The sequence below is a fragment of the Hyla sarda genome, chromosome 4 (genome assembly GCF_029499605.1).
Source record: "Hyla sarda isolate aHylSar1 chromosome 4, aHylSar1.hap1, whole genome shotgun sequence".
Classification (NCBI taxonomy): domain Eukaryota; kingdom Metazoa; phylum Chordata; class Amphibia; order Anura; family Hylidae; genus Hyla; species Hyla sarda.
Window position 1 is genome coordinate 419,925,051 of NC_079192.1, and position 25,180 is coordinate 419,950,230.

The following is a 25,180-nucleotide window of genomic DNA, read 5'->3' on the forward strand; positions in this document are numbered from 1 at the left end:
TGCGCAACAGCAAGTCACATCTCAGTTGTGTGACCAAAGTGATTTGTATGACTTGCTGTCACGCGACTATATTACAGTTGAGATTTGGCTGTATAAAACAGTCGCAAGCAGGTCGCAACCACATCTGACTTGCATCGAGGTCAAGGGTAGCAAAGTCGCATGCACAAACGAGATTTGGAAAGCTTTGGGATGCTTAAAGGGGTACTCCGGTGAAAACCTTTTTTCTTTTAAATCAACTGGTGCCAGAAATTTAAACATATTTGTAAATTACTTCTATTAAAAAATCTTAATCCTTATTAGCTGCTGAATGCTACAGAGGAAATTCCTTTCTTTTTGGAACACTGATGACATCACGAGCACAGTGCTCTCTGCTGACATCTGTCCTTTTTTTTGCAACTGTGCGTAGCAGATGTATGCTAAGGGCAGAATGGTGGCTCAGTGGTTAGCACTGCTACCTTACAGCGCTGGGGCCTTGGGTTCAAATCCCACTAAGGACAACAATAAATAAATAAAGACTTATTATTATAATAACGTCAGCAGAGAGAACTGTGCTCGTGATGTCATCAGAGAGCCTTCCAAAAAGAAAAGAATTTCCTCTGTAGTATTCAGCAGCTAATAAGTACAGGAAGGATTAAGAATTTTTAATAGAAGTAATTTACAAATATGTTTAACTTTCTGGCACCAGTTGATTGAAAAGAAAAAAGGTTTTCACCGGAGTACCCCTTTAACTCCTTAAGGACTCAGGGTTTTTCCGTTTTTGCACTTTCGTTTTTTCCTCCTTACCTTTTAAAAATCATAACCCTTTCAATTTTCCACCTAAAAATCCATATTATGGCTTATTTTTTGCGTCACCAATTCTACTTTGCAGTGACATTAGTCATTTTACCCAAAAATGCACGGTAAAACGGAAAAAAAAATCATTGTGCGACAAAATCGAAAAAAAATTTGTACATTTTGGGGGCTTCCGTTTCTACGCAGTGCATATTTCAGTAAAAATGACACCTTATCATTATTCTGTCGGTCCATACGATTACAATGATCCCCTACTTATATAGGTTTGATTTTGTCGCACTTCTGGAAAAAATCATAACTACATGCAGGAAAATTTATACATTTAAAAATTTCATCTTCTGACCCCTATAACTTTTTTATTTTTCCACGTACAGGGCGGTATGAGGACTAATTTTTTGCGCCGTGATCTGAAGTTTTTATCGGTAAGATTTTTGTTTTGATTTTCTTTTTGATCACTTTTTATTCATTTTTTTAATGGTATAAAAAGTGACCAAAATACGCTTTTTTGGACTTTGTAATTTTTGTGCGCGTACGCCATTGACCGTGCGGTTTAATTAATGATATATTTTTATAGTTCGGACATTTACGCACGCGGCGATACCACATATGTTTATTTTGTTTACACTGTTTTATTTTTTTTTATGGGAAAAGGGGGGTGATTCAAACTTTTATTAGGGAAGGAGTTAAATGACCTTTATTAACACTTTTTTTTTAGTTTTTTTTTGCAGTGTTATAGGTCCCATAGGGACCTATAACACTGCACACACTGATCTCCTATGCTGATCACTGGCGTGTATTAACACGCCTGTGATCAGCATTATCGGCGCTTGACTACTCCTGCCTGGATCTCAGGCACGGAGCAGTCATTCGTCGATCGGACACCGAGGAGGCAGGTAAGGGCCCTCCCGGTGTCCGGTCAGCTGTTCGGGACGCAGCGATTTCACCGCGGCGGTCCCGTATAGCCCGACTGAGCAGCTCAGAGCTGAGCCACGCGGCTAAAACCGAAAGCGAAAGATGCCGGTTAACTCAGTGGGCTGTTCGGGATAGCCGCGGCGAAATCGCGGCATCCCGAACAGCTTAAAGGACAGCGGGAGGGCCCTTACCTGCCTCCTCGCTGTCCGATCGCCGAATGACTGCTCAGTGCCTGAGATCCAGGCATGAGCAGTCATGCGGCAGAATCATTGATCGCTGGTTTCCTATGAGAAACCATTGATCAATGATAAAGATCAGTGTGTGCAATGTTATAGGTCCCTATGGGATAACAATGATCAGTATAAGAGATCAGTGTGTGCAGTGTTATAGGTCCCTATGGGACCTATAACACTGCAAAAAAAAAGGGGAAAAAAAAGTGAATAAAGATCATTTAACTCCTCCCCATAAAAAAAAACACAGTGTAAATAAAAATAAAAATAAACATATATGGTATCACCGCATGCTGAAATGTCCGTATTATTAAAATATATCATTAATTAAACCGCTCGATCAATGGCGTGCGCGCAAAAAAATTCCAAAGTCCAAAATAGTGCATTTTTGGTCACTTTTTATACCATTAAAAAATGAATAAAAAGTCCTATAAGTCAATAAGTCCTATCAATGCAAAAATGGTACCGTTAAATATTTCAGATCACGACGCAAAAGATGAGCCCTCATACCGCCCCATACACGGAAAAATAAAAAAGTTATAGGGGTCAGAAGATGACAATTTTAAACGTATACATTTTCCTGCAAGTAGTTATGATTTTTTCCAGAAGTCCGACAAAATCCAACGTATATAAGTAGGGGATCATTGTAATCGTATGGACCTACAGAATAATGATAAGGTGTCATTTTTACCGAAAAATGTACTACGTAGAAACGGAAGCCCCCAAAAGTTACAAAACGGCGGTTTTTTTTTCAATTTTGTCGCACAATGATTTTTTTTTCCGTTTCACCGTAGATTTTTCGGCAAAATGACTGACGTCATTACAAAGTAGAATTGGTGGCGCAAAAAAAATAAGCAATCATATCGATTTTTGGGTGCAAAATTGAAAGAGTTATGATTTTTTAAAGGCAAGGAGCAAAAAACGAAAATGCAAAAACGGAAAAAACCCCAGTCCTTAAGGGGTTAAGATTGAAAGTGACATTGTTAACCCATTCCTTGCCAAGGATGCATCTTATATGTTGTGGCAACTGACTATCCAAAGGTGTATGGGATAAAACTTTTCTGCTAGATGGCTTCATCTCAGCCTAGATTGGATCTTGGTAATCGTATATCTCTTGTAGACATCACTGATCTTGAAATGCAAATTAAATTGTGAAAGTTTGTTTCTATTATAGGGCTATAAGCTATGTTGTGGCCATAAGGAGGGAAAGGTGCAACCTGAAAGCTGCTTGTCAAGTCTCTTTTGGGACGATATTAACCCCTTAAGGACCGGGGTTTTTTCCGTTTTTGCATTTTCGTTTTTTGCTCCTTGCCTTTAAAAAATCATAACTCTTTAAATTTTACACCTAAAAATCCATATGATGCTTATTTTTTGCGCCACCAATTCTACTTTGTAATGACGTCAGTCATTGTGCCCAAAAATCTACGGTGAAACGGAAAAAAAAATCATAGTGAGACAAAATTGAAAAAAAAAACGCCATTTTGTAACTTTTGGGGGCTTCCGTTTCTACGTAGTACATTTTTCGGTAAAAATGATACCTTATCTTTATTCTGTAGGTCCATACGATTAAAATGATCCCCTACTTATATAGGTTTGAATTTGTCGCACTTCTGGAAAAAATCATAACTTCATGCAGAAAAATGTATACGTTAATTGTCATCTTCTGACCCCTATAACTTTTTTATTTTTCCGTGTATGGGGCGGTATGAGGGCTCATTTTTTGCACCGTGATCTGAAGTTTTTAACTGTAGCATTTTTGCATTGATAGGACTTATTGATCGCTTTTTATTCATTTTTTCATGATATAAAAAGTGACCAAAAATGCACTATTTTGGACTTTGGAATTTTTTTGCGCGCACCCCATTGACCGTGCGGTTTAATTAATGATATATTTTTATAATTCGGACATTTCTGCATGCGGCGATACCATATATGTTTATTTTTATTTACACTGTGTTTTTTTTTTATGGGAAAAGGGGGGTGATTCAAACTTTTAATAGGGAAGGGGTTAAATGATGTTTGTTCACTTTTTTTATGCAGTGTTATAGGTCCCATAGGGACCTATAACACTGCACACACTGATCTTTTACATTGATCACTGGTTTCTCATAAGAAACCAGTGATCGATGATTCTGCCGCATGACTGCTAATGCCTGGATCTCAGGCACTGAGCAGTCATTCGGCGATCGGACAGCGAGGAGGCAGGTAGGGGCCCTCCCGCTGTCCTGTCAGCTGTTCGGGATGCCGCGATTTCACCGCTGCTATCCCGAACAGCCCGCTGAGCTAGCCGGCATGCTTTCGGTTTCACTTTAGACGCGGCGTTCAACTTTGAACGCCGCGTCTAAAGGGTTAATAGCGCGCGGCACAGCGATCAATGCTGCGCGCTATTAGCCACGGGTCCCAGCCGTTGTTAGAGGCCGGGCCCGACCCGCTATGACGTGGGGCCACGCCGTGGCCCCGCGTTATAGATCGGGAGTGGACACATGACGTTCCAGTACGTCATGTGTCATTAAGGGGTTAAAGGGGTACTCTGCTGGGGAAAAAAATTTAATCAACTGATGCCAGAAAGTTAAACAGATTTGTAAATTACTTCTACTTAAAAATCTTAATCCTTCCAGTACTAATGAGCTGCTATATGCTCCACAGGAAGTTCTTTTCTTTTGAAATGTCCTATCTGTCTGACCACAGTGCTCTCTGCTGACACCTCTGTCCATTTTAGGAACTGTCCAGAGTAGGGGCAAATCCTCATGGAAAACCTATCCTGCTTTAAACAGTTCCTGACATGGACAGAGGTGTCAACAGAGAGCACTGTGGTCAGACAGAGAGGAAATATGAAGGATACAGAGAAACATTAGGCTAAAATAGATCACTGGACTATGATCCAATATATCCCCTCCAGCAAACCTCTAAAAGAGTCATTTAGCACTGTGCTTCCAGCTGTATATAGCTGTGCAGTATGATAGGAGCTTTCTGCTGCATCTCTGTATGGCCCTCGCCAGCAATAAGACCCACTGAGATATAATTCGATGGTGCAGGGTCTTGATGCTGGAGATAGGTACTATGGAGATCTCTTACAGCACAGCACTCTGTCTGAGCTTCAAAGATAGTATTTCCTTTTCAACAGAATAACAAAGATTTGTAACATTCTGTTTTCACTTTGTCATTATGGGGTATTGAGTGTAGAATGATGGGGAATACAAGGAGCAACAGAACAAAATGTGACAAAAGTAAAAGGGTTTGAAAACTTTTCAAAAGGCAGAAGGGTGTCCATTTAGTCAGTACTCATTTAACTATACACAGATAATCCCCATGCAAGACTGATCCCCACCTAACACTAATATAAAGAAACAAAGAGGCAAAAAAAAGGTGTTTATGAATCAATGATCCAAAACTTTATTAATATACAGTAGTAAGAAAAAAGACATGCATTTAAAATTCATAAAATACATATATTGTGAGAATAAGACTTGGTGGAAAACCGAACAAAAATGGAAGCATATGTAGAAAATGTGACCACAATGTTGGAAATGCTATAGTAAAACAAGTCTAAGTACCCCAAACACAATCTGCATGCTACAAAGAAAAGGTAAAGGCAAAAAAGGCCAAGGATAAAGGTCAAAAGTGCTTAGCAGAAAGTAGGAGGCAAAAATAGCATATCACATAGATAATCATATAGAAACACAGATTACTGATACACTATGGGGAGATTTATCAAAACCTGTCCAGAGAAAAAGTTGCCCAGAGCAACCAATCATCTCGCTTCTTTCATTTTTAACAAGAACTCTGAAAAATTGAAAGAAGCGATCTGATAGCTTGCTATGGGCAACTTTTCCTCTGCACAGGTTTTGATAAATCTCCCCCTATAAGTAGTAACAGTTATTACCAAGTGGACCAGGTGCAGACAATATGCTTCCAGCACCCGACGTTTCGCTCAAGGCCTCTTCCACCCCGGAAGAAGCCTTGAGTGAAACGTTGGGTGGTGGAAGCATATTGTCTGCACCCGGTCCACTTGGTAATAACTGTTACTACTTATAGTGTATCATTACTCTGTATGTCTATATGATTATTTATGTGGTAGGCTATTTTTGCTAAGCACTTTTGACCTCTATCCTTGGCACTTTTTGCCTTTACCTTTTCTTTGTAGAATGCAGATTGTGTTTGGGGTACTTAGACTTGTTTTACTATAGCATTTCCAACATTGTGATCACATTTTCTACATATGCTTCCATTTTTGTTCAGTTTTCCACCAAGTCTTAATCTCCCAATATATGTATTTTATGAATTTTAAATGTATGTTTTTTTCTTACTACGGTATATTAATAAAGTGTTGGATCATTGATTCATAAATAACTTTTTTGTATCTTTGTTTCAGTACTCATTTAAGTTGCGTCAGAGGTATTCAAATCAGCGGAATTCAAGGATCAGACTGGAAAGTTAGGGAAAGGCTTAAAGGGCTAGGTAATTTTCAGAAGATTATTTTCTGCATACTGTATCGTAAATTCTCTTTGCCAGTCCACCGAACCCCAAATATCTGAGGAAACACATGAGGAAGACAAGTGATTCAATGCACAAAGCAAAAAATGATAGGGAAAGAGGAAAGCCTTGACCTGCACCATTATTAATGCGGAAAGTTTCGACCAACGCATGACGCGGCAGTCGACACGCCCCCTCAATACACCTCTATGGGAGAGCCGGAGCGCTGCATTTGGCAGCCTCCATCTGTGCCATAGAAATGTATTGATGGGGCGTGTCGGCCCCCGCGTCATGCGGTGGTCGAAATACGCTATTTCGGCAAAGAGCCGAGGGCCCCGTACAGGAGATCACGGGTGGCCCCAGCGGTCGGACCCCCCGTGATGTGAAACTCATCCCCTATCCTTAGGATAGGGGATATGTTTTCTTATCCTGGAGTACTCCTTTAAGGAGGTAGTGTAGGTAAGTATTATTTTGGATGTAGATGTCATGTATAGAGCTCTCAACGCTTCAACAAATTAACCCTGTAAGCCCATATGTTTGAGAGCAATAAACTTAAATGGGACTTACTGTGATTGAATGCCTTTTTGGCACCCAGACTAAGCAGCAACATCTGAGCCATTGTTTGTTAATGTCATCTATCAGGTTAATAATAAGCCATAAATTATCACAAGCTGGACAAAATGGTATAAAACCAACCTAATCTTCGTGAATAAGCTGAGGCAGTCAAGCATTCAATCTCCCACCAACATTTTAGTGAAGATCTTTAAGGGGTACTCTGCCCCTAGACATTTTATCCCCTATCCAAAGAATAGGAGAAAAGATTTCTGATCGTGGGGGTCCCACCGCTGGGTAGCCCCGCGATCTTCCAGCTGCATCTGGCGTTCGTTTAGAGCGTCAGGTACAGCGCCAGAGGCTCGTCACGGCCACGCCTGCTTGTGACGTCAAAACCACTCCCCCTCCCAAAACTTACATTGAGGGGGCATGGCCATGCACGAGCTGAACGTGACCGTCACGAGCCTCCACCCTGCATCGCCAGTCATCCGACACGGAGCGAAGTTTGCTCAGTGCACCGGATGTCTGGGGTACCGCAGCCTAGATCGCAGGGGTCCAGCCGCTGGGGACCCCCACATCAGGTGCAAGGAGCGAACTTTACTCTGTGCCAGATGACTTGCAATGCAAGGCAGAGGCTCGTGATGTCCTTTAAATAGGGGATGAGAAGTCTAGGGGCGGAGTACCCCTTTAAATTTGGAACTGAGAGTAATAATTGGCCTATAATGGTTGTTTTCGTTCTATAATACAAACAAAGGAATCTATTTGAACATGCAGATTCACCACTCACTTGACTCTGAACCATTTCTCTGCCAATATTTCTATTCAAATCTTACAACAAAGGCAAAGGGCTCAGGTTCAGCCCGTGGAGTTGTAATTTGGAAAGAAAATATTAGAAATGTATTGTGCATATTGTATGTTTCATAGATAGTGGATAAAAGGGGTATAAAGCTGAGTAATATTTTTTGTTGACAGGGATATAAAAGAAAATAGAGAGACCAATGTGTTGTAAGTCTAAAGATTTAGTTAGTTTTCTTTCAACAAGTGACTAAATAATTAAATAGAATACCCCAAGAACACAAGTTTGCGAAGCTACTCATAGTGTGAAAGTAGGGTAAAGTATGAAGATGGGTGATTTCTAATTGTTTCTCCATGAATGGGATACTTAAGGAGCCTCTCATTTAGTTGCCAATGACATACTTGAATGCCAGCTGGTGAACGAAAGAATTCAATTGCAGCTTTCCAGATGGTGGCCAAAATGGTCAGCAACGCGACAATGAAACTGCAAACTGTAACAAGTTTTTATTCTTGTTGCCATTTGCAAGTACCCCTGTCGCTATGCGCAACCTTCAAGTAAAAAAATATATATAAAATTCCTGTACCTAGAAATCCTACCTTATGCAAAACACACTAACCTAAGGGAAGAGCATGTTTCTGATTTAGGAAATTCTCAGTATGTTGCAGTGCAGCAGTCTGTATGTGCATGCCCTGAGGGGATGGGAAGTTTGACACTTTGAATGTAATTAAACTAGGAAGGTGAGTGGTGTAAAACCACTGTTGATGTCATTAAGGGGTTGTAAATCCACTTATAGGTCATTGGCATTTAAGTGGCAACAGGATACAAGTGGTGAATTGAAGCACAAGGTCATGCAACTTCCAAGACTGTGCTGCAGTGACTGTTACATTATGGTCCCGTTACCTGCTGCTGCTGGGGGGGCTGGGATTCACATCGAGGGACGTGCCTACACGCAAATTCCAGCCTGTCACTCACCTGGTTCTTCTGCTGCCCCTGCCTCTCTGCTCCGGCACATGTGTCCCCATCCCCTAGGGTGCGCACGCGCTGGAGCTTAATGCGCCCATTAGTGAAGTAACACCTGTGGCTCATTGATAAATTCTTCCACCTCCCACACTTCCCTGCCAGATCTTTGTTGCCCTAGAGCCTTAGAGAAAGCATTCCTGTGTATTGCCTTGCAGTGTATCATACTCTTGCTCCGTGACCTGACCTTGCTCCTTTGCCACCTGCCTACGGACCATTTGCTATGTTCCTGACTACGCTACTGTGCAGTCTGCCCTGACCTCCTGCTATCCAGACCACGAGTTGCCTTATCCCACCTGTGCCTCAAATCTCCTCAGCCGCCTGTGTGGTCGAGCCGTGACAGGGGTAGCGACTTGGGTGCCGCCTGCCGCAGCAATTCCATCCCGCTTTGCGGCAGGCTCTGGTGAAAACCAGCGGCACCTTAGACTTTGCTTCCTGGTATGGTCCGAGTCATCTACCACACAGGTCCAGCGGATCCACTATCATCAGTGTTCCAGTCTACTGAAATGTGAGTGTTACAGTGACCAAGCAGTGGGAGGAGTAGGCCGGTACTTCATCAGGATGACCCGCCAGTCCAGTATGAACAGATCTGGCAGAAATTGGAGTTCCTTCCATGACAGAGAAAGAGATGGCTCCAGGAAAGGGTTGGGTGCACTATGTGGTGGAGGAGGAGGAAGGCTCAACCAGTTCAAAGCTCAAGACTACTGTTACGCCTAGCGCTCCGGGTCCCCGCTCCTCCCCGGAGCGCTCACGGCGTCTTTCTCCCTGCAGCTCCCCGGTCAGTCCCGCTGACCGGGAGCGCTGCTCTGTCATGGCCGTTGGGGATGCGATTCGCACAGCGGGACGCGCCCGCTCGCGAATCGCATCCCAGGTCACTTACCCGTTCCCGTCCCCTGCTGTCATGTGCTGGCGCGCGCGGCTCCGCTCTCTAGGGCGCGCGCGCGCCAGCTCCCTGAGACTTAAAGGGCCAGTGCACCAATGATTGGTGCCTGGCCCAATTAGCTTAATTGGCTTCCACCTGGTCCCTGACTATATCTATCCTCCTCCCATGCACTTCCTTGCCGGATCTTGTTGCCCTTGTGCCTAGTGAAAGCGTTTTGTGTGTTTAAAGCCTGTGTACCAGAACTTCTGCTATCTCCCCTGACTACGAACCTTGCCGCCTGCCCCCGACCTTCTGCTACGTCCGACTTTGCTTCTGCCTACTCCCTTGTACCTCGCCTATCTTCAGCAGCCAGAGAGGTGAGCCGTTGCTAGTGGATACGACCTAGTCACTACCGCCGCAGCAAGACCATCCCGCTTTGCGGCGGGCTCTGGTGAAAACCAGTAGTGTCTTAGAATCGGTCCACTAGCACGGTCCTCGCTATCCCTCTCTGGCACAGAGGATCCACCTCCTGCCAGCCGGCATCGTGACAGTAGATCCGGCCATGGATCCCGCTGAAGTTCCTCTGCCAGTTGTCGCTGACCTCCCTACGCTGGTCGCCCAGCAAGCTCGTCAGATCGCCCAACAAGATCACCAGCTGTCGTACTTGACCACCATGACACAGCAACTCCAGTCACAACTACAGCAAGTACAGTCACAGCTACAGCAGCAACAACCATCTCCTCCGCCAGCTCCTGCACCCCTTCCGCAGCGAGTGGCCACTCCTAGCCTCCGCCTGTCCTTGCCGGACAAATTTAATGGGGACTCTAAGTTTTGCCGTGGCTTTCTTTCGCAATGTTCCCTGCACATGGAGATGATGTCGGACCAGTTTCCTACTGAAAGGTCTAAGGTGGCTTTCGTAGTCAGCCTTCTGTCTGGAAAAGCTCTGTCATGGGCCACACCGCTCTGGGACCGCAATGACCCCGTCACTGCCTCTGTACACTCCTTCTTCTCGGAAATTCGAAGTGTCTTTGAGGAACCTGCCCGAGCCTCTTCTGCTGAGACTGCCCTGCTGAACCTGGTCCAGGGTAATTCCTCCGTTGGCGAGTACGCCATACAATTCCGTACTCTTGCCTCTGAACTATCCTGGAATAATGAGGCTCTCTGCGCGACCTTTAAAAAAGGCCTATCCAGCAACATTAAAGATGTTCTGGCCGCACGAGAGACTCCTGCTAACCTGCATGAACTCATTCATCTAGCCACTCGCATTGACATGCGTTTTTCTGAGAGGCATCAAGAGCTCCGCCAGGAAAAAGACTTAGATCTCTGGACACCTCTCCCACAGTCTCCACTGCAATCTGCGCCTAGGCCTCCCGCCGAGGAGGCCATGCAAGTGGATCGGTCTCGCCTGACCCTGGAAGAGAGGAATCGCCGTAAGGAAGAGAATCTTTGTCTGTACTGTGCCAGTACTGAACATTTTTTGGTGGATTGCCCAATCCGTCCTCCACGTCTGGGAAACGCACGCTCGCACCCAGCTCTCGTGGGTGTGGCGTCTCTTGATGCTAAGTCGGCTTCTCCACGTCTCACGGTGCCTGTTCGGATCTCTACTTCAGCCAGCTCTTCCCTCTCAGCCGTGGCCTGCCTGGACTCTGGAGCTTCTGGGAATTTTATTCGGGAGTCCTTAGTGAATAAATTCCGCATTCCGGTGACCCGTCTTGTCAAGCCACTCCACGTTTCCGCGGTCAACGGAGCCAGGTTGGATTGCACCGTGCGTTTCCGCACGGAGCCCCTCCTAATGTGCATCGGACCTCATCACGAGGAAATTGTATTTTTGGTCCTTCCTAATTGCACTTCTGAAGTTCTCCTTGGACTACCCTGGCTTCAACACCATTCCCCAACCCTGGATTGGTCCACTGGGGAGATCAAGAGTTGGGGCCCCTCTTGTTCCAAGGACTGCCTTCAACCGGTTCCCAGTACTCCCTGCCGTGACCCTGTGGTTCCTCCTGTATCCGGTCCCCCTAAGGTCATTAAGGACTCTGCCTGCCACAGGAAATGCCTCTCCCCCCCTCCCAGTCCCATCTGGCAAGCCCCTGTGTCCCCGCATGGCCCTCGTCCTGGTGTCACACTGCCCCGTGCCAGGTCTCGCCCTCTGCCCTCTCTCCCCATTCCTACTCCTGCTGTTCTGCCTGCCGTTGAGGAATCCCTCCATCCTTTCCCGGTGTCCTCATCCCAGGGGAGGCAGTTACCGGATAAAGAGAAGGGGAGACCTAAGGGGGGGGGTACTGTTACGCCTAGCGCTCCGGGTCCCCGCTCCTCCCCGGAGCGCTCACGGCGTCTTTCTCCCTGCAGCTCCCCGGTCAGTCCCGCTGACCGGGAGCGCTGCTCTGTCATGGCCGTTGGGGATGCGATTCGCACAGCGGGACGCGCCCGCTCGCGAATCGCATCCCAGGTCACTTACCCGTTCCCGTCCCCTGCTGTCATGTGCTGGCGCGCGCGGCTCCGCTCTCTAGGGCGCGCGCGCGCCAGCTCCCTGAGACTTAAAGGGCCAGTGCACCAATGATTGGTGCCTGGCCCAATTAGCTTAATTGGCTTCCACCTGGTCCCTGACTATATCTATCCTCCTCCCATGCACTTCCTTGCCGGATCTTGTTGCCCTTGTGCCTAGTGAAAGCGTTTTGTGTGTTTAAAGCCTGTGTACCAGAACTTCTGCTATCTCCCCTGACTACGAACCTTGCCGCCTGCCCCCGACCTTCTGCTACGTCCGACTTTGCTTCTGCCTACTCCCTTGTACCTCGCCTATCTTCAGCAGCCAGAGAGGTGAGCCGTTGCTAGTGGATACGACCTGGTCACTACCGCCGCAGCAAGACCATCCCGCTTTGCGGCGGGCTCTGGTGAAAACCAGTAGTGTCTTAGAACCGGTCCACTAGCACGGTCCTCGCTATCCCTCTCTGGCACAGAGGATCCACCTCCTGCCAGCCGGCATCGTGACAACTACTTTGTGTATAATTGAGAATGTTGGCATTGCACACAATATAGAATCTCACAGCACAAAAGCCAAGTTGTTTGCAATGCCCTGATTCATTTTCATGCACACTTCAATTAGTGATGCTCAGTAAACCCAGCTCCAATAGTCACACAGCTTGTCACACACTTTTTCAGAAGACTAAAGGTTGCAGTACTCACCCTCTGGGACATTTTTCAAACTTTTTTAAACTTTATTCGCAATCACGGTCATGGAGAATGAAAAGAAAGAGTAATGACCAGCTGGCATCTTAGAAAAGCTTCTTTCCAGCCCTTATGCCAAGGCTCAAGACACCTGTCCTCTTTAAAAAAGGGTATAATATACACAAAAATGTGTCTGTTCATAACTACAATCCTATGCTGAAGATTATACAATACAAAGAAGAAAAAGCGTATATGGACCAAATGTAATTTCAACCAACTTTATTGTATATAACTACAAAAATGAACATACATTTAAAAAACAAGTAAAAGCATAGCCATGTGTACATTTACACTCAGAGATAGAACTGCATGGTGCAGAGATGGAGGTCCCCAGAGCTATACAGATAATTAGTCAATGCAAAAATACATTTTGTGTGTTATGGGACTCGTTGTCGGCCTAATAACCAACAGTGTAACATATCCATAGTGGAAAAAACTAAACCCTACTACATCATTACTAGGGTAAACAAGGAACCACAACTACAAAATCCTCACGGTGGTATGCCTATTGCATAATAGCTGAATCAATGGTTACCTGTGGAAATACACAGGACCTCCGACACCCAACGTTTTGCTTATCCCAGCTTCTTCCACGGCGTAGTCAAATGGGGTGAAAGACCTTCTATTTATATGTAATGAGAGCAAATCTTGTGAGTCTAATGCTAACATGCGTCACACTCACGGGAATCGCAAGATCCCGAAGTGACGTCACTATGTTAACGCCAGACTACGCTCGCATCCTAGAATCTAGAATAGGATTAGTTAGAAATACCAACTACTGGCACGCCAATTTACACGTGACTCCGTCGCTATGGTAAATATCACGATCACGTGCATCCCCGAGAATACACTTCACAGCACTGTGATTCACAGTGCTGTGTTCAGATCATGTGACCAAGTCATGTGACCAACTATGTTCCGAGATCGCGAGACTTCGCTTGGGGACTGCTCTTAGGTAAAACATACTGCATTACGTAACTTAAATGGGAGGGCAAATCGGGGTAACCAATAAGATTACCCCTGCTAAGGAATGAATGGCATACAGAATTCTCAGTAAACCAATAGTAATTAATAGTTAATAAACAAAACATAGTAAATAATAAACATATTATATTCAATTACATGTTATACCCTATACTGGAACCAAAAGATAAGTGTCATGAAATTGTAAATATAAAAAGGAGAGACAAAGTCGGGAATATGGCTGCCCAGTCTGTAATACCAGACTGGGCAGCAGGAGTCCAGACAATGTCCACCCAATTATGAATTATAAGGTGCAAAAGATGATTTTATTATACAATGATGAATGTCCCACACATAGAAGGGACACCAATGGCCAAAAAATGTATACAATCATGGCCGTAAATGTTGGCACCCCTGAAATTTTTCAAGAAAATGAAGTATTTCTCACAGGAAAGGATTGCAGTAACACATGTTTTGCTATATACATGTTTATTCCCTTTGTGTGTATTGGAACTAAACCAAAAAATGGAGGAAAAAAAGCAAATTGGACATAATGTCCCCAAACTCCAAAAATGGTCTGGACAAAATTATTGGCACCCTTAAAGGAGAACTATGGTATTGCAAATTTTGCTTCAGATCGCGGGGGTCCGTACGGGGCCGCGGCTCTCTGCATAGAGAGCGCGTGTCGACCACCACACGAGGCGGCGGCTGACACGCGCCCTCCATTTACTGCTATGGGAGAGCCGAAGCGCTGCCTTCGGCAATTTCCGGCTCTCCCATAGCAGTGTATGGAGGGGGCGTGTCGGCCGCTGCTTCGTGCGGTGGTCAACACGCCCTCTCTTACCAGAGAGCCGGGGCCCCGTATGGGAGATTGCGAGGGGCCCCAGCGGTCGGACCCCCCGCGTTCTGAAACTTATCCCCTATCCTTAGGATAGGGGATACATTTTTCAATCCCGTAGTTCTACTTTAACTTAATATTTGGTTGCACACCCTTTGGAAAAATAAGTGAAATCAGTGTCTTCCTATAACCATCAATAAGCTTCTTACACCTCTCAGACGGAATGTTGGACCACTCTTCCTATAACCATCAATAAGCTTCTTACACCTCTCAGCTGGAATGTTGGACCACTCTTCCTTTACAAACTGCCCCAGGTCTCTTATTGGAAGGCGCCTTTTCCCAACAGTAATTTTAAGATCTCTCCACAGGTGATCAATGGGATTTAGATCTGGACTCATTGCTGACACTTCAGAACTCTCCAGCGCTTTGTTACCATCCATTTCTGGGGCTTTTTGACGTATGTTTGGGGTCATTGTCCTGCTGGAGGACCCAAGATCTCGGACACAAACCCAGCTTTCTGACACTGGGCTGTACAGTGCGACCCAAAATCTGCTGGTAATCCTCAGATTTCATGATGTCTTGTACACATTCAAGGCCCCCAGTGCCAGAGGCAGCAAAACAACCCAAAACATCATTGACCTCCACTATATTTCACTGTAGGTACTGTGTTCTTTTCTTTGTAGGCCTCATTCCGTTTTCGGTAAACAGTAGAATGATGGGCTTTACCAAAAAGCTCTATCTTGGTCTCATCTGTCCACAAGACGTTTTCCCAGAAGGATTTTGCTTACTCAAGTTCATTTTGGTAAAATGTAATCTTGCTTTTTTATGTCTCTGTGTCAGCAGTGGGGTCCTCCTGGGTCTCTTCCAAAGTGGGGTCCTCCTGGGTCTCCTCCATAGTGGGGTCCTCCTGGGTCTCCTCCATAGTGGGGTCCTCCTGGGTCTCCTCCATAGTGGGGTCATCCTGGGTCTCTTCCATAGTGGGGTCCTCCTGGGTCTCCTCCATAGTAGGGTCCTCCTGGGTCTCCTCCATAGTGTTTAATTTAATTTAAATGTCAACAGATAGTTTGCGCTGACACTGATGCTCCCTGAGCCTGCAGGACAGCTTAAATATCTTTGGAACTTGTTTGGGGCTGCTTATCCAACATCCAGACTATCCTGCATTGACACCTTTCATCAATTTTTCTCTTCTGTCCACGCCCAGGGAGATTATCTACAGTTCCATGGGTTGTAAACTTCTTGATAATGTTGCGCACTGTGGACAAAGGCAAATCTAGATCCCTGGAGATGGACTTGTAACCTGGAGATTGTGTATATTTTTCCACAATTTTGGTTCTCAAGTCCTCAGACAGTTCTCTTCTCCCCTTTCTGTTGACCATGCTTAGTGTGACACACACAGACACACAATGCACAGACTAAGTGAACTTCTCTCCTTTTTATCTGCTTTCAGATGTGATATTTATATTGCCTACACCTGTTACTTGCCCCGTGTGAGTTTAGAGGACCATCACATGCTTGAAACAATCTTATTTTTCCACAATTTTGAAAGGGTGCCAATAATTTTGTCCAGACCATTTTTGGAATTTGGTGTGGCATTATGTCCAATTTGATTTTTTTCCCTCCCTTTTTTGGTTTAGTTTCAGTACACACAAAGAGAATAAACATGTGTATAGCAAAACATGTGTTACTGCAATCCTTTTCTGTGAGAAATACTTAATTTTCTTGAAAAATGTCAGGGGTGCCAACATTTACAGCCATGACTGTATATGAAGTGTAAACTTTACATACAAGACGCACGCAAAACAAAACACACAAAGTGAAACACACTGAATACCCAAGTGAAGAAAAGGTGGAAAGATACCATACCAATAAGATATCATACCGAAAGTGACAATAAGGGCTCCAGGGGATGCACATGCAAATAAGATGAAAAGTTATTAAAATTGACATCAATGCCGTTCCCGTGAGTGTGACACGTTAGAATTAGACTCACATAAGTAACTCTCATTACATATAAATAGAAGGTCTTTCACCCCACTTGACTACTCCCCAGAAGCTGGGATAAGCAAAACGTTGGGTTTCGGAGGTCCTGTGTATTTCCACAGGTAACCGTTGATTTAGCTATTTTGCAATAGGCATACCACAGTGATGATTTTATAGTTGCGGTTCCTTGTTTAGGCTGCATTCACACTTCGTTTTTACATTACGGTTGCCAGATCCGGCTGAGGGAGGGGCAAACCGGGCTCTCCCGTACCCCAGCCGGACCAGCGCTTAACTCCATTTACTTTAATTAGCCGACCGGAGCCAAACGGTGACTCTGGTAGGCTCATTTTTGACCTTTATGCGGTTTCCTTACCGGACCTAAAACCGTAGTATACTAAGGTTTTAGGTCCGGTCACAAAACCGGATACAGGTAAAAAATGAGCCGACCGGAGTCACCCTTTGACTCCGGTCGGCTCATTAAAGTAAATGGAGCTAAGCGCTGGTCCGGCTGGGGTACGGGAGAGCCCGGTTTGCCCCTCCCCCAGCCGAATCCGGCCACTGGAATGTAAAAATGAAGTGTGAACGCAGCCTTACCCTAGAAATGATGTAGTAGGGCTTAGTTTTTCCCACTATGGATATGTTACACTGTTGGTTATTAGGCCGACAGCGAGTCCCATAACACACAGCATTTATTTTTGCATTGACTAATTATCTGTATAGCCCTAAGGACCTCCCTCTCTGCACCATGCAGTTCTATCTCTGAGTGTAAATTTACCCATGACTATGCATTTACTTGTTTTTTAAATGTATGTTCATTTTTGTAGTTATGTACAATAAAGTTGGTTGCAATTACATATGGTCCGTATACGCTTTTTCTTCTTTGTACTCTTTAAAAAAGGGTGGATGAAAAAAAATGCAGGAGACAATTTTATGATTAATTCCCTTGTCACCCAAGTTGCTTCTTGAGAGAAACTCCAACTCTGTGGACACCCGGAAACTCGCTCTTCTCCTCTTCAAAACCACTTCCGTTCTAGATTTGGATAGCGTTACAACCCTTCTGTTCTGGATTTGGTGCTGCCTGGAAACTACCATGTCCATGATGCAATGTGACCTCTACTGTGGTGCGCGATCCTCCACTCATTCACTCCTGCTGTGGCTTTCACACGCCTCACAGAAAATCAAAGCTGTGCAAGGTACTAACATAATGTTGTCACCTCAGGGGGCTGGCATGACTGAGAGGACAGGAGCTGGCCAAACCCAAAAGATGATGATAGTATGTGACATATTGTCACAAAATGGTGCCATGGCTAAGTGGTCGACAGTCAGAAATTCACAGAACTACTGAACTTCCGGCGCAGGGGGCACCCAGATAAAAAGGAACATGCAGGCCAAAAAGGTAATATAATAAAATTACAAAGTTGCACAACTATGCAACAGTAATAGATAATTTAATAATTCTGTAGCACAGGAGTAACCCTTTGAGGCCAGCACCTTGGAAAATGGTGGCTCAGGAAGGTTTCTGTAGTGGTTAGCTCTGCTATTTATCACAAACCTGGCCCAGGTGTTGCATATAAGATGTCAGGAAAGGGCTTTGAAGAGGCAGTGACGTTTGGCGGGACCAGAGCTCAAGGTCCCAGTCTTTGGATGTCAGGTAGGCTTCAGATAGAGAGGGCCTCATATTCAGACAGTATGCCTGGCCAAATGACAGATGTTGACTGGAGGATAGCCCAACATTTTAAAAAACAAATTAATTAATAAATCTAATAATGTAGAAAAGAGAGGTCAATGAGGAGGAATGCTGTGATGCAAAGTCTCCAATTTGAGTGACAGGTATCCTGATAGTATATGATGGCTTTCCATATAAAGGGAATGTTGTTTTCATAGTATAGTACTGTCCTGGAACTTTATTATGGCAAATGACTTGCAGAGGCAGAACTCTTTACCAATCATGTCACATTTTTTCATCTTTACTTGGTATTTCAAGTATGTCCCCTGGTGAGCAGTGGCTCCTATAGATGATACAGGAAGTGTACAACGCCATCTGAACAAGTTCTACCACTAATTTGTTTGTACTAGATTTTGGACATCCGCGTGACCTTGTACTGTTTAAACACCTGATCTGAAATGGGCACTGTCAGATATAAAAACTTTTTATGTGCTGTACATCTTGGCAAAACTTCACATTTTGTTAAAAAAAAAAACTGCCTTCGAAAATCCCACCATTAGGGTTCCCCATACCTCCTGGGACACTGATGAGTCCCACAGCACCATGAGGGTGTCCAAGGGTCGTGGACACGAGATGGCTAATTGACAAGGCTGCAGGAGGAACACAGCTTGCAGCAACAATGCAGTAACACAGAGTTTTACCAAACATGTGCCTCCAGCTGTTGCAAAACTACAACTCTAAGCATGCCTGAACAAAGGATGTCTGGGCTTGCTGGGAGTTGTAGCTTTGCAAAAGCTGTAAAAAGCTGAAGGCAACACTGCTGCAAAAAAAGAGTTATCCAAACACTGTACCTCCAACTATTCCAAAACTACAAGTCCCAGCATTACAGGACTGGCAAAGGATGATACACATGAATGACATAGGAAGATGTAAGTTAAACACTTACCATATTGTCTTTGGTTGTAGAGTGCAGGCAATCTCCAATAATCATTGTGTGTCTGTATACAGCATAAATCCAGAGAGGAAAGGGTTACAGAGTAGGGGCTGCCAGGCTCCCAAGAGCAGTGAGTCAGCAGAGTGAGGGATAGGGAGGAGTCAATACAGTGCAGACAAGAGAAGGACACAACTCCTCCCTTTGGGAAAAGAAAAAAAAACATTGAGCAATTGTAATATGCTATTGTTAGCTAAATATGGATGATAGAGACATAAAAATAGTGTGTACATGTGTACATATCCAGAACAGGTACTTAATGACGCTTACAACCGTACAAAATCTTTGTCTCAACTTGAGTGTGTCCGAAAGCAAACACAGGATAATACCATACAAACAAACAATAACTTCTACACCAACTTAATCATGACTTACAGTAAAGATGCAAGTAGGATCAAGTCAATACTAGCCAGGCACTGGCATATTTTACGTGCAGACCCCTTTCTCTCCTGTAAAATTCCAACACAACCGAGATGCACCTATCGGAAAGAAGCATCACTTAAAACCATACTAGCACCAAGCCAGGTCAGACGGCATATTAAGAACCAAACCGTCCCTGGAACATCACAGAAGAAGGGAAGCTATAAGTGCTATAAATCAAGATGCTTATGCTGCACCCAAATATGCCATGGTCATACTACTTTCAAATCTACCACTACAGGAGACACATTCCCGATCAAATATCATCATAACTGCACCACAGATTACGTCATCTATCTGATAGAATGCACCCGCTGTTCACTTCAATATATAGGTCGGACCACTAGACCTCTCCATTTGAGACTAAATCAACACAGGGTAAATATGAAAAGACAATTTCTCTTACACGGATTATCCAAACATACCACCATTTCACACCCAGGACTGGATCCCGCCATCACCATTAAACCTATTGACTCTGTACCCAAAACAGCTAACAACCGTTTTGAACAGCTGAAGAAACTTGAAATATTTTGGATGTTTACACTCCATACATTGTCCCCTCATGGGTTAAATGAAGTAAAAGAAGTAATTGGATGAAACTTACCAACTGTCCTTACAGATATAGAAGCACCATACAGGTCCAGCGTTTAGGTTCTTCACACTGCTGCACATGCGCCAACTATGACTCTCTACATCTGACCTTCAGCCTCTCAGAAAACCAATACCATTGCGCCTGCGCCACCGGTCCCTCAACGACATCGATAATGTTTGAAATTTCATTTACACACACCTCCCCCAGCATAGCCACCTGCTTAGGAACGTCCTCTTCTTAATTTTAATGTATATTGTTTATTTTCTTTATATTCATTAATGTCATTTTTCACTTTGGATCGTATGGTTCAGTTCCGGTTCGGCTCTGATACCGGACCCGGAAGTAAAACACAAGTCTGTCTTAAATGTATACGTGTAACTACCTGTTTCTATCACTGCCTGAGGAAGAGCCCGGTACGGGCTGGAAACGCTGTTTTTATGTTGCGTTGCATCTTTTAAAATAAATAATTCATTTTACTCAGCCTCTAGAGGTCTGCGCTCCTTCAGATGTTCCCCTTTTTTTCGTGATCGGATCATCCGTTTCACTTCTCTATTGATGTACTGGACTCCGCTGCCCAGAGCCCAGAGGAACCTGGATGCTGTGACCTCTCTCTCCAAACTTAAAGTGACTGCAGGTGTTATGCTCTGAGCATAACACCGTAAGGTAAGGGACCACCCTGCTGGCCCATTTATCACTATCTATACACGAAGTTACCCTGTTTACCTGCACGAGGTGCACACCTTTTCCTTCTTGTATCCTTTAACCTCTTGGGGACGCAGGGTGTATGCGCCCTGAGAATTTCCGGTCCCTGCTGCTCGCTAGGTGGGGACCGGAATTCCTCGACGCTGAGGACCCCACCTTATCGGCGATCACCACAAAACATTGGTCAATTCAGACCAGCGATTTGCGGCGATTCTGGGTCATACGGATCTCCGATGACCCAGAAAATAAGGGGGATCGGGGCTGGGGTATGGTGGCAGGGGTGCTTTACATCCACATATGGGGTATTTCCTTACTCAGGAGAAATTGGGCTTCACATTTTGGGGTCCATTTTCTCCTTTTACCCCTTGTAAAAATGAAAAATTTGGAGTAACACCATCATTTTAGTGTTAAAAATCAAATTTTTCATTTTCACGTCCAACTTCAATGCAAGCCTGTCAAACAACTGTGAGGTGTTAAGGCTCACTATACCCCTTGTTACGTTCCTTGATGGGTGTAGTTTCCCAAATTGTGTGCCATGTGTTTTTTTTTTCTTCTTGCTGTTCTGGCACCATGGGGGCTTCCTAAATGCAACATGCCCCCCAAAAACCATTTCAGCTAAATTCACCCTCCAAAATCCCACAGTTGCTCTTTCCCTCTTGAGCCATGTTGTGCGCCCGCAAAGCACTTTAGGTCAACATATGAGGTATTTCCTTTCTCGAGAGAAATTGGACTACAAATTTTGCAGGCTTTTTCTCCTTATAACCCTTGTAAAAATGAAAAAGATTGGGCTACATGAACATGTTAGTGTATAAAATGGAGATTTAGATTTTTCTCCTTCACTTTGCTGCTGTTCCTGTGAAACACCTAAAGGGTTAACAAACTTTCTGAATGTCATTTTGAATACTTTGAGGGGTGCAGTTTCAATAATGGGGTCATTTGTGTTGTATATCTCACAGAAAGGCCCCCCAAATCCACTTCAAACATGAAGGGGTACTCCGGTGCTAAGACATCTTATCAACTATCCAAAGGATAGGGGATAAGATGCCTGATCGCGGGGGTCCCGCCGCTGGGGACCCCCGTGATCTTGCACGCAGCACACCATTCTAATCAGTCCCCGGAGCATGTTCGCTCCTTTGGATAGGGGATAAGATGTCTTAGCGCCGGAGTTCCCCTTTAAATGGTCCCTGAAAATGTTTTCATGAAAATTTGTAAAATTGCTGCTATACTTTGAAGCCTCTAATGTCCTAAATTTTTTTTAAAACATGTCAACTTTATGATGCCAGCATAAAGTAGACATATTGTATTTGTGAATCAATATATAATTTATTTGGAATGTCCATTTTCCTTACAAGCAGAGAGTTTCAAAGTTCAAAATTTGGGGATTTTTCACCAAGAAAGGATGAAAGTAACGACAAAAATTTACCATTATGGTAAAGTAGAATATGTCACAAAAAAACATCAGAATAAAAGGTAAAAGCATACCAGAGTTATTAAAGGAGATATCCAGTGGAGAACAACTTATCCCCTATCCTAAGGATAGGGGATAAGTTTCAGATCGCAGGGGGTCTGACCGCTGGGGCCCCCTGCGATCTCCTGTACGGGTCCCCGACAGCCCGTGGGAAGGGGGCATGTTGACCACCGCACGAAGCGGCGGCTGACACGCCCCCTCAATACAACTCTATGGCAGAGCCGGAGCGCTGCCTTCGGCAATCTCCGGCTCTGCCATAGCGATGTATTGAGGGGGCGTGTTGGATGTCACTTCGTGCTGTGGTTGACACCCGCTATCTGGCTGGAGAGCCTGGCCCCCGTACAGAGAGTTCACGGGGGGCGCCAGCGGTCGGACCCCCGCAATCTCAAACTTATCCAATATCCTTAGGATAGGGGATAAGTTTTTCAACACTGGACTACCCCTTTAATACATAAAGTGTCAGTGGTCAGAATTGCAAAACAAGGACTGAGTCCTTAAATGGGCACTGTTAGATGCAAAAAATGTTGATATGTTGTAAAGCATGTACAACCAATAGGTTATGCAATTACTTTCATTTCATACTGAAAAATCCAGTCAAACAACTGCCCCCCCCCCCCCCTGCCTGCTTGGACACATACTAATCCTGCTGTGTCCATGCATCATCACCTATGTCATGGACACACATACTTGATTGACAGCTGTGAGCACAGGGCTCACAGCTGGAGGAAAAATCCTCCCACTGTCAGCTTGTGTCCTGCTACTGCCAGTGAGGACAAGCTGGGAGTTGTAGTTTTGCTAATGCTAGGGGAGATGTGAGCAGACAGCATACAGGGGAAGGGGGTGGAGACCTGCACAGTGAGGCCACGCCCCCTCCCTTTGAGAGGAATTCAGACTAGTGAGCTAAATTAAAAGTGTAATAAAAAAATAAATAAAGGTGCTAGACACATAAAAATTAGATGTACATGGTCAGGGTTAGGTACTGAGTGATATATAAAAAAATGTTTTTTTTGTTGGATCTGACGGGTACACTTTAAGGTGAAAATGGGCTAAGTTCCTAAGGGGTTAAAGGAAAAATTTAGTGCAATATAACTTATTAAGTTTTAGATAACGGGGCCTCTATGCGGCCACGGCAGTGCACAGGAAGGGGGCGTTCCGTCCCCACATGAAGTGGCGGCCGACACACCCCCTCCATGTATCCCATAGTGATACATGCTTCTTCAGCCATTTCCTATAAGAAAATCCATGCGGTTAGGGAAAATGGCTCAGCAAACATGGAGGAAAAGGAACAAAACCTCTAAAGTATACAAAGTATAAACCTATGAAGTATACGTAATCTACTTATATATTTAACATCAGACATAAGGCCTTTTTAACATTAGACATAAAGCAAATATTTCTAAAATAACTCCTTTTAGTTAACATTCAATGTATAGTAATGTGTAAAAGTAAGTACCTCCCATGAAGATTTTACTTTGCATGGAGTTATTCTGTTCTGCATCTCCTCTGGGTACTCTGGTTTTCTCCCACATACCACTGATGTATCTCCACTGAATTCTATTGATGATGCATATCCAACACATGCACCCGTTACATTTTCTTTAAATTTTTTGTCAGATGCTAAATTGTGGTTGACCATGATTTTTTGTGCAGATTACTGTCTATGTAAATCATATTGCATCATATAACTGTATGTCTTGATCAGTTTAGTCGTACACATTTTTTTTACACATGCGCCATAGCTTTAAAATAGTCTAGAAAGATTGAAAAACATAAAAACAGATGTTTGTTTTTTTAATAAAATATGTAAAATCATGTGAAAACAAAAGCTACTTACTATACATCTGACAGATATGATTTTTAGACACATACAATTTTGTTGTTTTGCATGAGATTTCATTCAATTTTAAAAGAGTACTCCGCTGGGGTAACATGTCTGATTGCGGAAGGCCAAGGACCCCTGCAATATGTCATGACACCCCAGTCATCCGATGCACGAAGCGACATCTGCTCCGTGCCAATCACTGACTGGCAATCACAGCCGCCATGCACCCTCCATTCATGTCCATAGAAGGAGGCGTGTCGACTGTGTACTAGCATTCACGCCCCTCCAATAGACATGAAAGGAGGGGGAGTAGCGTGACGTCATGATCACAGAAGCCCCAGGCCCCAGAGATGGTGGTGGGGTCCCCGCGGCCAGACCCCCCGCAATCAGATATGTTATCCTCAACATGTCTAGGGGCAGAGTACTCCTATAAGCCCTCCTTTTTAACAATTCTGTGGAGAAAAATGGCGTGGTTAGATGGATCCAGATCTCTATGGAGAAACATGGTCTGGTCAGATGGATCCCGATCTCTATAGAGAAACATGTCCTGTCAGATGGATCCAGATCTCTATAGAGAAACATGACCTGGTCAGATGGATCCAGATCTCTGGGGAGAAACATGGCCTGGTCAGATGGATCCAGATCTCTTTAGAGAAATATGGCCTGGTCAGATGGATCCAGATCTCTGTGGAGAAACATGGCCTGGTCAGATGGATCCAGATCTCTGTGGAGAAACATGGCCTGGTCAGATGGATCCAGATCTCTATAGAGAAACATGGCCTGGTCGGATGGATCCAGATCTCTATAGAGAAACTTGACCTGGTCAGATGGTCCACATCTTTGTGGAGAAACATGGCCTGGTCAGATCGATCCAGATCT

At 44.4% G+C, this 25,180-nt stretch overlaps 1 protein-coding gene across 5 annotated transcripts in view; it reads right to left on the reverse strand.

Moving 5' to 3' along the window:
• Window positions 1–25,180, reverse strand: part of LOC130267785 (uncharacterized) — a 101,730-nt gene that overhangs the window by 62,610 nt on the left and 13,940 nt on the right. For 3 of the 5 annotated variants that reach the window (XM_056517979.1, XM_056517978.1, XM_056517974.1), the window contains exon 2: window positions 23,933–24,230. The exons of the other annotated variants lie outside the window; for them this stretch is intronic. In XM_056517979.1, the coding sequence (XP_056373954.1) occupies window positions 23,933–24,115 (183 nt within the window). In that variant the 5' untranslated portion in view covers window positions 24,116–24,230. The remainder of the gene's footprint in view (window positions 1–23,932; window positions 24,231–25,180) is intronic. 5 annotated transcript variants of the gene reach the window in all.